At 45.0% G+C, this 12741-nt stretch overlaps 1 protein-coding gene across 5 annotated transcripts in view; it reads left to right on the top strand.

The window, feature by feature from the left end:
• LOC147419620 (uncharacterized) overlaps positions 1-12741 on the top strand; it is a 59089-nt gene that overhangs the window by 26278 nt on the left and 20070 nt on the right. For all 5 annotated transcript variants that reach the window (XR_015187161.1, XR_015187162.1, XR_015187164.1 and 2 more), the window contains exons 2-3: positions 10006-10089; positions 10171-10329. Coding sequence is in view for 1 of the 5 variants with exons in the window: in XM_086506084.1 (XP_086362210.1) it covers positions 10006-10089; positions 10171-10329 (243 nt within the window). In the remaining 4 variants the exon portion in view is untranslated. The remainder of the gene's footprint in view (positions 1-10005; positions 10090-10170; positions 10330-12741) is intronic.

Below are 12741 nucleotides of genomic sequence, written 5' to 3'. Positions count from 1 at the left end.
GGGTCACTGCGGCATTGCTACCACCATGAAAGGGGTAGAGAGATACTTCTTTTGGCTGAGACTCAAGAAGGATGTGGACGAGTTTGTGCGCAGTTGCTTGATATGCCAGAAGGTCAAGTTTGACAGGCATAAAGCACAGGGATTGTTACAGTTTTTGCCAATACCCACCCGCCCTTGGGAAAGTATTGCAATGGATTTCATTTTTGATCTCCCGAGAACACAGAGTGGTCGCGATGGTATTTGGATTGTTATTGACAGATTTAGCAAGCAGGCTTATTTCATTCCAGTGAAGAAAACAGTCAGGCCGGATCACTTAGCGAGACTGTTTGTGGCCCAGATTTTCAGATTACATGGCATGCACGAGACGATTGTCTTCGACAGGGATCCCAGATTTACGAGTTTGTTTTGGAAGGCAATTTGGGAGAACATTGGCACGCGGTTAAAGTTCTCGTCATGTTTCCACCCGCAGATTGACGGGCAATCTGAGATTGCCAATTTAGTGGTTTTAGATTTATTGAAGTCTTATATCTCGGATCAGAAGACTCAATGGGAAAAGTATCTACTGTCACGTGACACATCCACCCTATGTGTCCATGGACAAGCTACAACATGACTAGGGTTCAGTTCAGTCAAGTAAGTCTAGAATAGGAAGTGATCTAGAACTTTTGTGAGTATGTTCGTAGGCCGTGCATGTCCAAACGCTTAGATTAGATGCATATCCTCTGGTTGCACACAACATGACCATCAGATTCTAGTTACAAACCATTAGTAGCATTTTTACAGTGCATAGACCTATTTTCCCTATTTTTGACATTTTTCACTTATTATTTTTAAATGACTTTTGTTGGGAACTAGGTATGGCAAATTCCATAAGTTTGTATATATAGAAACCTAGCGCTAGCACTTTTTGGCAAAAGAGGCAGCAGGAACTCGGTTCAATAGGCACCTTCTCAGCAGAACCCCCCACAGAGCCAGTGTTTTTGCATGTGCAAGGACCTGGCAATTTCATCCACAGGTAGCCTGGCGTTTTGCACATCAGATCAGCCATCGGCAGTGTTCATCACTTTGTTTGTGTCCATTGCACTCTCTCATTAAGGGAACGGCAGGCTCTCCCTTCCGTAAGTAAAAGGAACCTTGAGCACAGTTCGGAGGACCCATCTTGAGCAAAGTTCAACATTCACTTCCACTGCACCTTACATTGGTATCAGAGCTTTGGCAGTGTTCTGTGTCACTCAAGGAAAGAACCACAAGAATCACAATAACTTTTTTGCTTGTTGCGGTCGCACGTAACCCAAGCTTTCTTGGGCGTGTCGATTTCTATTCGTGTTTTTGAAGAGTGACAAGAATCCCAAGAAAGAAGGGCTTGTCCAGCCTCCCCTTGTGCCTCTTTTCACTCATTGAGAGCGGACCGTGCACTTAGTGGCCGGCCAATCGATGTGAGGTGGGAAAAACAACCTTGGTGTGAGCGCAAGGCTGCCAAGGGGTGTGCCCGCTTAAAAGAGAAGAACTCTGGTGAAGAGAAGATCCTTCTCTAACACAGATTGCAAGCGAAAGAAGAACCTCAAGAACCCCGAGAACCTCAAGAACTCAAGAACAAAGACCTGCAAGAACCCAAGTTCCTCGTGAACTTAAGAACCCAAGACTTCAATGGATGGTCATCACTCGAAGCGGAATGGATACTTCGCTTAGAGGTGGTGAGCATGAAAGTGGCGATGAAGAATTTTCCCCACCAGGAGGTTTTTCCGACCCTCTCCCTTCCCCATCTACGCCAAGGATTGCACTAACTCCTATGGAGGCTTTCGACAAGATGATGATGGACAGGAAGTTAGAAAGCGATGAAATAATGGCAGCCATAGAGCGTAAGTACCAAGACAGAATGACAGCCATAGCGCGTGAGCGCGACGAAAGAGAAACAAAATTTGATCGCGAGAACAAAGAAAGACAAGCAACATTTGATCGTGAGAACAAAGCAAGACAAGAGAAGGGCGACCAACACATGAAAGAGTTGTGGCGACTTTTTTCTATTGTGCAGGCGCAGTTTGCACAGAATCAAGAGAAGGAGGCTCTCTCAGTCTCGTCTTCTCCAGAGCACGACACACAGGATTTGCATGATGATAAGCATGATGAATTGCCTGATAATGATAAGCATGATGATTGAATGACAATGACAAGCATGATGATTTGCATGATGATCACGATGTGATTTCTTACGAGCATGATGATTTGTATGATCAAGACGTGATTGTTCACAAGGATGATGGTTTAGTTGATGCTTTCTCTAGCGAAGCTAACCTCGTTGCAGATTCGATCAATCACGAAGAATCAATCTTGGCTTTCGAGTCGAGGTCCACAACACCCCCACGGGCAGATTCAATCGATCACGAAGAACCGATCTTGGCTCTTGAGCCTAGGTCCAGAGAACCCGAACGGGAAGTATTATGTGTTCGCATGATTAGTCAGCACGCATTGTACGAGTGTTTCATTTGTGATCGTTTCCTGTATTTTAGTCAGCTTCTTTATGTGATCCCTTTTCATAGGCATGCCTTATTGTACGTTGAGCACGATTCACTCATAAATGAGCACGGATGTATGCGGATTTCTCATGAAAAGCTGAAAAGTATGCATTCAAGGAAGTCACATTCCATGTCTCTTCCTTGGCACGACCGAGTCGTAGAAAGAGCACAAGAAGGAATGAGCACCAAGCATCGGCAATTTCATTGTGATTTGCCACAGTTGAATGATTTAGAATAGAAAGAAAAGATTCGATCTCATTGTTTGTATGTGTTTGATCAACGGTTTGGCACTCCGTCTCTATGTTCATCTACATTGCATGCACAATCTTTAGAGAAGACGAGCTTTTTAAGTCACTTTACATGGAATGGGTATGTTCATGTTTTTGTGTTGGAAGTGGTTTCAGGAATTTTCAGCCTCGGAGATTCTTGAAGAATGTAGATGCATGACTAAAGACGAAGTTGAAGCATTGAAGGAGCCACAAATGACTGTCGCTTTCGGCGCAGCCCAAAGAAGCAAGCGTCGCAGACCTTTATGAAGTTCAAGTATCGCATGACCCACGCATCAGAGTGGGCCTGCGAAGAGTCCTTTCTAGGATTTCGGATGTTATTGGCGATCTCCCTCATCGCCGTACAGTCCGGTACCAGTACCTCACTTTGAAACGGAGGGGATGTCACGTGACACATCTAACCCTATGTGTCCGTGGACAAGCTACAGCATGACCAGGGTTCAGTTCAGTCAAGTCAGTCTAGAATAGGAAGTGATCTAGCACTTTTTGAGTCTGTTCGCAGGCCGTGCATGGCCAGATGCTTAGATTAGATGCATATCCTCTGGTTGCACACAACATGACCATCAGATTCTAGTCAGAACCCATCAGTAGCATTTTTACAATGCATAGACCTATTTTTCCTATTTTTGACATTTTTCACTTATTATTTTTAAGTGACTTTTGTTGGGAACTAGGTAGGGCAAATTTGTTCTTATGGAAGGGAGAGCCTTCCATTCTTAATGAGAGAGTGCAATGATTACAAACAAAGTGAATGGGCACTGTGCGTGCAAGTGTATGAGACTGAGAGATAGAGAAGAGAATACGACACCAGAGACGTAAAACCCTCCTCCGAAGGCCCCACTCTCTATGGCGAGAGCGGTCTACTTATGATTGCACAAATCTCTACAATGCTTGGACTTGTTAACGATGTCGACGACGAGACGGGCTGAAATCTGAAAGGGCTAATGGTTGAAATCTGCAAATCTTTATCTGCTGAATTTTGACTCTATTTCGATGATGACGGCGATGACGACCGTATGACGACGACGTGCTGAAAACGCAGATGCTGAAATCTGCGATTTCCGGGCTGAAACTGTAAACCTTGTGGAAACTGACCGTGCGGCGAGGAACTGCTACGGGAAGGTGAGATCTGCGAGCTTTGGGACTTGATCTGCGGTGTCTAAGGGCTGAAAACTGAAAATGCTGATGGTTCTTGAGTTTCCGTCGCGGAGAATCTGCAAAACGCTAGGGTGTGAAGCAAATGCAAAAACGCTAGGGCTGAAAATCTGCAAATCTGTCGCCGGTTGCTCTGCAAATGCAAAACGCTAGGCTGATCTGAGGTTCTGTTGTCGCCGGAATCTGCAAGTGCAAATCGCTGGCTGATTTGGTCGAAAAACGCTAGGTGGTTGCTGTGGAGCAAAAACACTAGGCCCTTGGGTTCTGCTGAGAAGTTGCTTGTTGAGCAAGGTGCTCCTGCTGCCTCTTCTGCCAGAAAGTGCTAACTCTGGTTTGCTTTTATATCATCTTAGCAAAATTTCCCTACCTACTTTCCAACAAAAGTCACTTAATTTAATAAGTGAAAAATGCCAAAAAGAGGGAAAATAGGCTAAATGCACTGGAAAAATCCCCTAACTGATTCTGATGGATTGTAATGGGAATTCTTATGATCATGCTGTGTGCAATTAGAAGATATGCATCTACACTAAGTGTCTGGACATGCACGGTCTGCGAACAGACTCACAAAAGTGCGAGATCACTTCCTATTCTAAACTGACTAGACTGAACCGACCCCTGATCATGCCGTAGCTTATCCACGGACACATAGGGTTGGATGTGTCACGTGACATCCCCTCCTTTTCAAAGTGAGGTATTGGTACCGAACTGTATGGCGTCGAGGAAGATCCCCAATAGCATCCGAAATCCTGGAAAGGACTCTTCGCCGGCCCACGCTGATGCGTGGGTGATACTTGAACTTCATAAAGGTCTGCAACGCTTGCTTCTTTGGGCCGCGTCGAAAGCGACACAAAGTCTTCTGTGGCTCCAACTTCGTCTAGTCATGCTTCTTTCTTCTTCAAGAATCTCCATGGCTGAAAATTCCTGAAACCATTTCCAACACAAAAACATGAACATACCCATTCCATGTAAAGTGAGTGGAAAAAATCTCGTCTTCCTCAAAGACTATGCATGCAATGTAGATGAACAAAGAGATGGAGTGCCAAATGGTTCACCACATACACGCAAACAATGAGATCGAATCTTTCTCTTCTGATCTAAAGCAATCAACTGTGGAAATTCACAACGGAAATGCCCATGCTTGGTGCTCATACTTTCATGTGCTCGTTCTACGAATGTGTCATGCCAAGGAAGAGACATGGAATGTCTCTTTGACTTCCTTGAATGCATACTTTTCAGCTTTTCATGAAAAATCGTCCTCATCCATGAGTGAAACGTGCTCAACGTACAATATGTCATGCCTAGGAAAAGGGATCACATAAAGATGCTGACTAAAATACAGGAAACGGTCACGAATGAAACACTCGAACAATGCGTGCGTATCAATCATGCGAACACATAATACTTCCTGTGAGGGTTCTTTGGACCTAGGCTCGAGAGCCAAGATCGATCCTTTGTGATTGATCGAATCTGCAACGAGGTTAGCTTCGCTAGAAAAAGCATCAACTAACACATCATCCTTGTGAACAATCACATCTTCTTCATGCAACTCATCATGCTTGTGAGAAATCACATCTTGCTCATGCAAATCATCATGCTCATCTTTATCATCCAAATCATCATGCTGATCATTGTCAATCAAATCATCATGCTGCTCACAATCATGCAAATCTTGTGTGTCATGCTTTGGAGAAAAAGAGACTGAGAGAGTCTCCTTCTCATGAATCCGTTCAATCCTGTCCTGCATATTAGCAATAAGAGATGGAGAATGAACAATGCCCTGTCCATGAATGACAATGAGAGAATCACTTTTGACATTGAGAGTGAAAGTGTTAGCCGTCCAATCAATGAGAGGGCTTTATTTATCAAAGCTTTTGATTTTCAGCTTTTGGACTCTGCTTTTAGCATCCCTTGTAATCTCTTTAAATATGTGGGTAGGCCACTCACAACTTAGAACATCTGGACGCAGAGTCTGAGTGTGAGCGCCTACCCGTACTCTTGTACTTTGAACACAGATTAATACAAAAAGAAATACTGAAAGGGACGCTAGTCTTTGGGGCCAATATCTCTAGGCGCGGAACTCCGTTGGGTCAGTGTCGAATCAATTGTGAACTGTGAAATGTTTGAAGTGATTATTTGTGGTGTCGTGGTAGATTCTCGACTTGGAGTGTCCAAGTCTGTTACAAAACCACAGGGGTTTGAGCAAAAATGGCAGGTGATGAACACTTGGATGCCGAGAAGGTAAGGTGAGGGCTGTAAATGCACCAAAACAGGCTGAAAATCTGCAATGGAGGGTTCAAGAAGTCATTGGTAATACTGTTCAGCTCCCAAGGGGGAAGACCAAGGGGCAAGGAGTAGGGCTCTGGCTGTCCAAGATCTGCAATAAGGAAAGGTTGATGCAAAGGGTAAAAGAAACGCTGGTCCAATCTGCTGCTGTCTTGCCAAAAATGCTAGGCCTGCTGGCCGAAAAACGCTAGAGCAGATGATGGCCCTCCTGCAGCAAAAAAGGCTAGGCCAATACTGGCTGGAAAACGCTGATGCAAGGAGATGTAGAAGGTGGCTATCAGGTAGAGGGAGGGAGGGCGAGAGCAGAGGGATGTAGAAGAGGATGTAGATCCACAAAACGCTAGGGCTGAAGCAAAAAACGCAGGTCCCAAAAAAACGCTAGTAGATCTAAGCAGTTCTTTGAGATGGAAATCTCCGCGAGTCCTCCCGTAGGTAGGCGATGGTAGATCCTGAGGCCTAGAGCTCTGATACCATGTCAGAGTGAGCAGCAGAAGGTGGAGAGAGAGAGAGAGAGAGAGAGAGAGAGAGAGAGAGAGAGAGAGAGAGAGAGAGAGAGAGAGAGAGAGAGGCGGTGGACACACAAGAGACAGATGGAAAAGGACACAAGAGACAGATGGAAAAGGCTGGCAAGCCCCAATAACTCTAGATGGCAAAACTGCTGTGTACAAGACAAGATGAATGGGAGAGTGCAACCCCCCCCTCCTATATATAGGAGAATAAAGGTAGGTAGGGCAGACCAGAAGCCCCAACGACAAGGCACAAAAATACCCATGAATATGGAAAAAATGGAAAAAGACCAGAATGGGTCCGACCGGCCGGGCAAAGTGCTGAGCAAAACCCTAGATGTGCCTGAAGATCCCTGTCCAGCAGGTGTACGGGTAGCCAATCCACAACCAAGGGCCAGTGCACGTGATGTGTGTGAAGCTGTAGGTAGGGTGCGAAGCATCTAGAGATGAAGAATCTAACACTCTCTTCTGTAGAGCATATGGACGCAGAGTCTCGTAGAGAGTTGACCCTCGGGAGTTGTACTTTGCAAATAGCAATAATAAGAAATAGCAAAAGGGGCATCAATCGTTGGGGCTAGTGTGTCTTGCTCGAAACTCCGCCGTGCCGTGTTGACTCCTCTCTCTCTCCCTCTCTTCAAAGTTCAGTGATTTTCCAGTTTCTGTTTGTGTGTTGCTATTGATTTCTTGCTTGGAGTGATCAAGCCTGTAATAGTGGTATTAGAGCTTAGAACGATTCTTCTTCTACGGAGAATTTGATCCCTTTTACAAACACATGGGGTCTCGTAGAGAATCCGATAGAGACAATACATCTCTGACCTTTGGTTTGTGGGGAGATGAAGAAAAACTGAAACTCAGCGTGAGAACAAAAGAAACCAACGGAGATTTCGGCAAATTTCTAGCGGGGAATCTCGACAGAGCAGAGTACAAACGTGAACTGCAGGTTGACACGTGCGTGAAAAGATTGATTAAGTACTCCAAAGATCTGAAATATGTGAATCACCTGAAGAATTACCCGATTGGTGAGATTCACTCGAGATGGCGAGTCAGAAAAGCAGAACTATACTCGTAGAAAAAGTTTGACAAAGCTCTTGAAATGAAAATGAACCAGTTAATAATAAAAGGCTCAAAGCACTCACGGAAGAAGAGGAAATCAGTGGGTTTCCCTGGTTATTTGGGCCAGAAGTCTACTTTCAAGGTGGTAAGCAAAACTAAGAAATGTGTTCGTTTTGAGGATGACCCAAAATTTTCCTCGTCTTCAGAGAGTCCTGACACTTCGTCGTCCTCCAGTTCTAGAGAGGATGAGAAAAAGTGGAAGAAGTGGAGTAAAAGCAAGAAAAGCAGAGTTTTGAAAAAGTCTAGAAGGCGCAAGGAGCCATCTAGCAGTTCAGAGGAGGAGACTTCATCCTCTTCTGATAGTTTAGATAGTGAACACATGGACAAGAAGACTAAGGAGTTCAAGGATGGGGGTCAAGCAGTCAAGTTTGACACATACGCCCATCGAGCCCTTGAGTTCATACAGCAGTTTGATGTCGCCTTCTCGGGAGGTCCGTTCTTGGAATGCTCCAAGGTGCGAAGGGCGGAATCTTATTTGAAAGAATGGTGGTTTATTTTATTGTTACGCAGAATGGAAGAATATGAAGAAGCGTCATCACGGCTTGGCATCAGCTGAAATGACTAAGAAAGATACTTTGGATGACTACTGCCAGAGGTTTTGGGATACCTATTTGCCAGTGTCCTCGTTTCAGATGACCACTTTGAAGGACCAGATTGAGCGGTTTTGTTGTGGTTTGCCAAAAGAGATTCGACGGTATTGTCTGCAACAGAAGTCCGATTCCATTGAGAGACTTATGGGACATGCCAAGCAAGGTTTTGGTATGCATGCTTGCTCATTGACCTATCCTATGGACAAGCTAGTGTCCACCTCAACAGGGCAAGAGTCTTCCAATGAAGAGAAAGAACCAAGGGAACCGGATGAAAGTTCATCAAAGGATTTGAGAAGAGTAAGGTGCAACGGGAAGGCATCACGTGCCAATGGAAAAGAATAGACAAAACAGACTTTTAAGCACTTCAATAACGATTGAACTGAAAGAGATGCACGACACACGAGACACGGAGTGGCGAAGTTCCTCCTTCGTAGAGCATTGGCCCCAAACCATGGCACCCCTTTCGGTATTTCTTTATATTTCATTAGTTCAGTACAATGGCGGTGGCTTCGCTTTGCTCTGCATTTTCTCCCGCAAGGATGCCAGAGAGAGAGCCCACCTTTTGTATTCAAAGGACCTAGGCCTATCCAACAGTAGTACATGAAAAGCATACAGTATAAAAGCGTCTGGTCTTTAAATGTTGCCAGCACAAATCCGGACAACTGCCACGTCAGCATCCAGCAGTGCAAAATGCGAGTGTCTGTACAACTGCCTCGTCATCAGCCTGTCAGCGCGTTTTACGGATTAGCCGTACAAGAGGTCATCAATTTTAATACGCAAGGCAATTGTGTGTGTGTGTGTGTGGTCCTGCTTTATCTTTAATACTTGGGGCCGCATTGGCCAAAAGTTGGTAAAACTATAATAATTGGCTCACTCAGGGAGGATCTGTAAAATTTGAGAGCTTCTTCTTCTTCTGTTGCTTCTAGGGTTTAGGCCCCTCGGGCATGTCAGGTGCAGCGGAATTGAAATGGTGAAGATCTAGGTTTTACACTTCCACAAATCCCTTTCGTCTTTCCTTGCATTAGTGATTCCTTTTACCTTTGCTTGAGAGAGGGAATGAGAGAGTGCGGTAGAGATGTGTAGAGGAGGGAGAGAGAAACAGAGAGAAGAGGAGAACAACATTCGATGGGGTCCCACCCAACCCTCTCAAGGCCCCCCCACACCGTTGCCGATGTGGTGTTTGCTTGCCCTCGTCATCACTTTTTGATATTTTGAATTTGAAACATCTGGCTGTTGGCAATTCCCTTTGACCTGTCTGCGACAACAAGTGTCTGTCCATGGGTAGTTATCCCTAGTGTCCTCTCCATGCCCATCGGCTGCCGGTTGTTCTGTCCTGTTTCTACTGTGCTGAGATTGCCATCCCACAGATTCTAGGCTTCTTACCTTCTGGCCTATGGCATTATATATGCACTTAATCTTGTCGATGATGTCAAACATGATGCCTGTGCCATGCTCCTCCTTTATGACATAAATTTAAGAGGGAATTCATTCTTAACACATACTTGATTTCATAAGGTTAAAGCTCCTCTTTTTACCTATCGGCTTTCTTTTGCGACAGGAAAAGCTTTACGATTGGATACAGAAACATCACCAACAACATGGAACTGTGCCTTCCACAGCAGAGACTCTGAATTATTTGAAGGTCTGTCTTAGTTCCGATCTTTGACTCGGTTCTTCTGATTTGCCATATATATACAACCATATCAATTTGGTACTTATTCAGATGGAAATGGAGAATGTGAATCAAACTGAGATAACTGTTACTCAAGTACAAAGCCCAGTTCTTCATTTGCAGCAGCTCTTGCCTTGTCAAACTATATACAGTAGATTGGCGGGCGACCAACAGAGGCTGCCTTCTTCTTTCCAGAATGATTTTTCCCAGGTATTTTAAGGTGTAGAGGCATGAAAAGCTTTCTTTTTAATAAGAGGGCAAAGTCTGCACTGGCTAACTTAAGTATTGTCCTTTTGAAGGTCGCAAAGATATATTGTTTATCTTACTGCCCTCAGCTCTGCTTTTGTCCTGTGCATTCACGTGGGCTTTTTACTTTGGGCTTAAGTGTAGTTTTGTGTCTAGCGTACTACTTGTTTTCCTCAGTTTTGGAAGCTTGATGATTTTTCCCATTTTTCCTTTTTGTGAGTCATCCTGCCATCTGGCACTCCGCAGAAGGGCACTCCTTTTCCCTTTTCTCAATGGTGTTTGGAGTATATGCTAGTGTGGGCCTAACAAACTATTCAGAACTCTAGCTCCTACTACTTCCTAGCACAACTTGATAAGGCTGGCACCGTGTTATAAATGTTTATCATATGCTAGCTTATTATATGACCCAGATGAGTGAGATGCGTACAGTTTTTTAGGCCGTGGAGCCTATATCTAAAATGAGTGTGTGTGACAGATTTTGGGCCTTGGAGTAGATATGGGAGGCTCGATCACCTTCCTTGCACCAAGACCTATAATTGGTCAATCCTTGGTGCACATTTGGCGGGAGATGCGGATGGTCAAAGGCTACACTGATTGATGCTGAGTTTATTCGTCAGGAGTTTGGAGTCGGCAGAGGGATTGCTACTTGGATGGCTGAGGTTGAGGCAATTATCCTGGATGCTTGCCATGCAGCGATTCGTGGGGAGAGGGATATGCTGATCCCTGATGGTTGGTGGGAAACTTTTATAGTCCCTCTCATCCTATTCTAGACCTGCGTAGTGTCACAAAATCATGATGTGTCATGACTGCACCCGAGGAGAGCAAAGCAAGAGCTGACTAACGGACCACTCGGATCTGAGCTGACAGCTCGAAATTTGCACCGCAAATTTCCGGGGCCTGTATGGACAGTGATGACATAAAATTGTGTAGCCTGCTGACATGGCAGCATGCAGACAGGGCTTACGTGGCAGTTTTTACACTAGGAAGTGCTTTTGGGTGCCAGTTGTAATAATAGTTGACTTCATGTGCTTCTAGGGACTTAATTGTACTAGCACTCAGGTTGTGACACATGCTATCAGATGGTGTGAGATCAAGAGAGTGGGCTCACAGAGAGCGATTGTAACCACGACCATTTATCAATAAAATAAAGAAATACCACCATGGGCTCAGAGCCTCCTGATCTCATACTTTGCCCGCAGTCTGCAAAGCTCAGTACTCTCATCCTTTTTATCCTGTGGTATCCCCATAAAATCTGAAATCAGTCCTGCTTTAGTCTTGCCCTTCTTTGCTTCTCTCCCCTCAGCTGCATTTAATGCCTCTGGCTTGTCCACTGGACTTTCCTCCTCCTGCAGACACTTGGCCGTGATATGGCCAGTCTCTTCACAAGCGTATCACTTCCCTTGCTTGTACCGCTCTACCTTCAGTTCCGGTGTCAATTGAGGCTGGCTAGACCGATTCCTCTTGAGGAAGTTCTTGACCTTCTCCTTGCCTTTCTTTGACTCGATATCTGATGAGAAGGCTGGCTAGACCGATTCCTCTTGAGGAAGTTCTTGACCTTCTCCTTGCCCTTCTTTGACTCGATATCTGATGGCTTCTCCTCAGACTCATCATCTGCAACCCACTGCATCATTTTCTACTGCACCTGTTGCTGGATCTTTTGCTATATTCACCTCTTACTAATCGTTGAGTTGGATTCTTTCTTGTTGCTGGAAACCTTTGACGCTCTTACCTTCATCTCATTTTTTGACTTAGGGTTTATTGAGCCTATTACCAAAAATCTGTATTCATTGGTTGAGCCTTCATGCGTTTGCATAACGTAGATCCCATGAATATAATTGCTGAATGAGAAATCGGACGTCCTCTTGCCTCGCTTTGTCCTGGGCGTCTGCAAGATCAGGTTGTGGCTCAGGCTCTTTTGCAGGGTCATCCTCATCACCATCCTCTTCGTGTGCCGAGTCCTCATCCACTTATTCTTCCATATACTCGTATTCTTCCTCAGAGTCGTGTGGTGCTATTTCCATGGTTGGTGGTTGTTGAAATCGGATTGGAGTTTGCGTAGAAGAAGAATCTATTGGTGCTCTGATACCACTGTAACCGGCAAGCCACCTGACAACGCAGTAAGACAAACACCACCACCACTAACTGAACTGAAAACAGCAGATACTTGAACCTGGAAGAGGACTGAACACTGGAGACAAGACACTGTGGGGCAGAGTTACTCACTTGTATGCGATGGCTCCTAAGGACCAAGGTAGGCGCCTCTCGCGATACTTCTTTTCGACTAAGCTCTGAGAGCTTACACTGTAAGGGAGAGCCAACTCTGCAACTGCACGTGTGGTTGGCTCCCCCAACTTCCAAGGCCTCAAATTCAAAGGC

The sequence above is a fragment of the Adiantum capillus-veneris genome, chromosome 29 (genome assembly GCF_014529385.1).
Source record: "Adiantum capillus-veneris isolate H3 chromosome 29, ASM1452938v2, whole genome shotgun sequence".
Classification (NCBI taxonomy): domain Eukaryota; kingdom Viridiplantae; phylum Streptophyta; class Polypodiopsida; order Polypodiales; family Pteridaceae; genus Adiantum; species Adiantum capillus-veneris.
The sequence above is the reverse complement of the archived record's forward strand: the minus strand, read 5'-3'. Positions and strand labels throughout refer to the sequence as shown.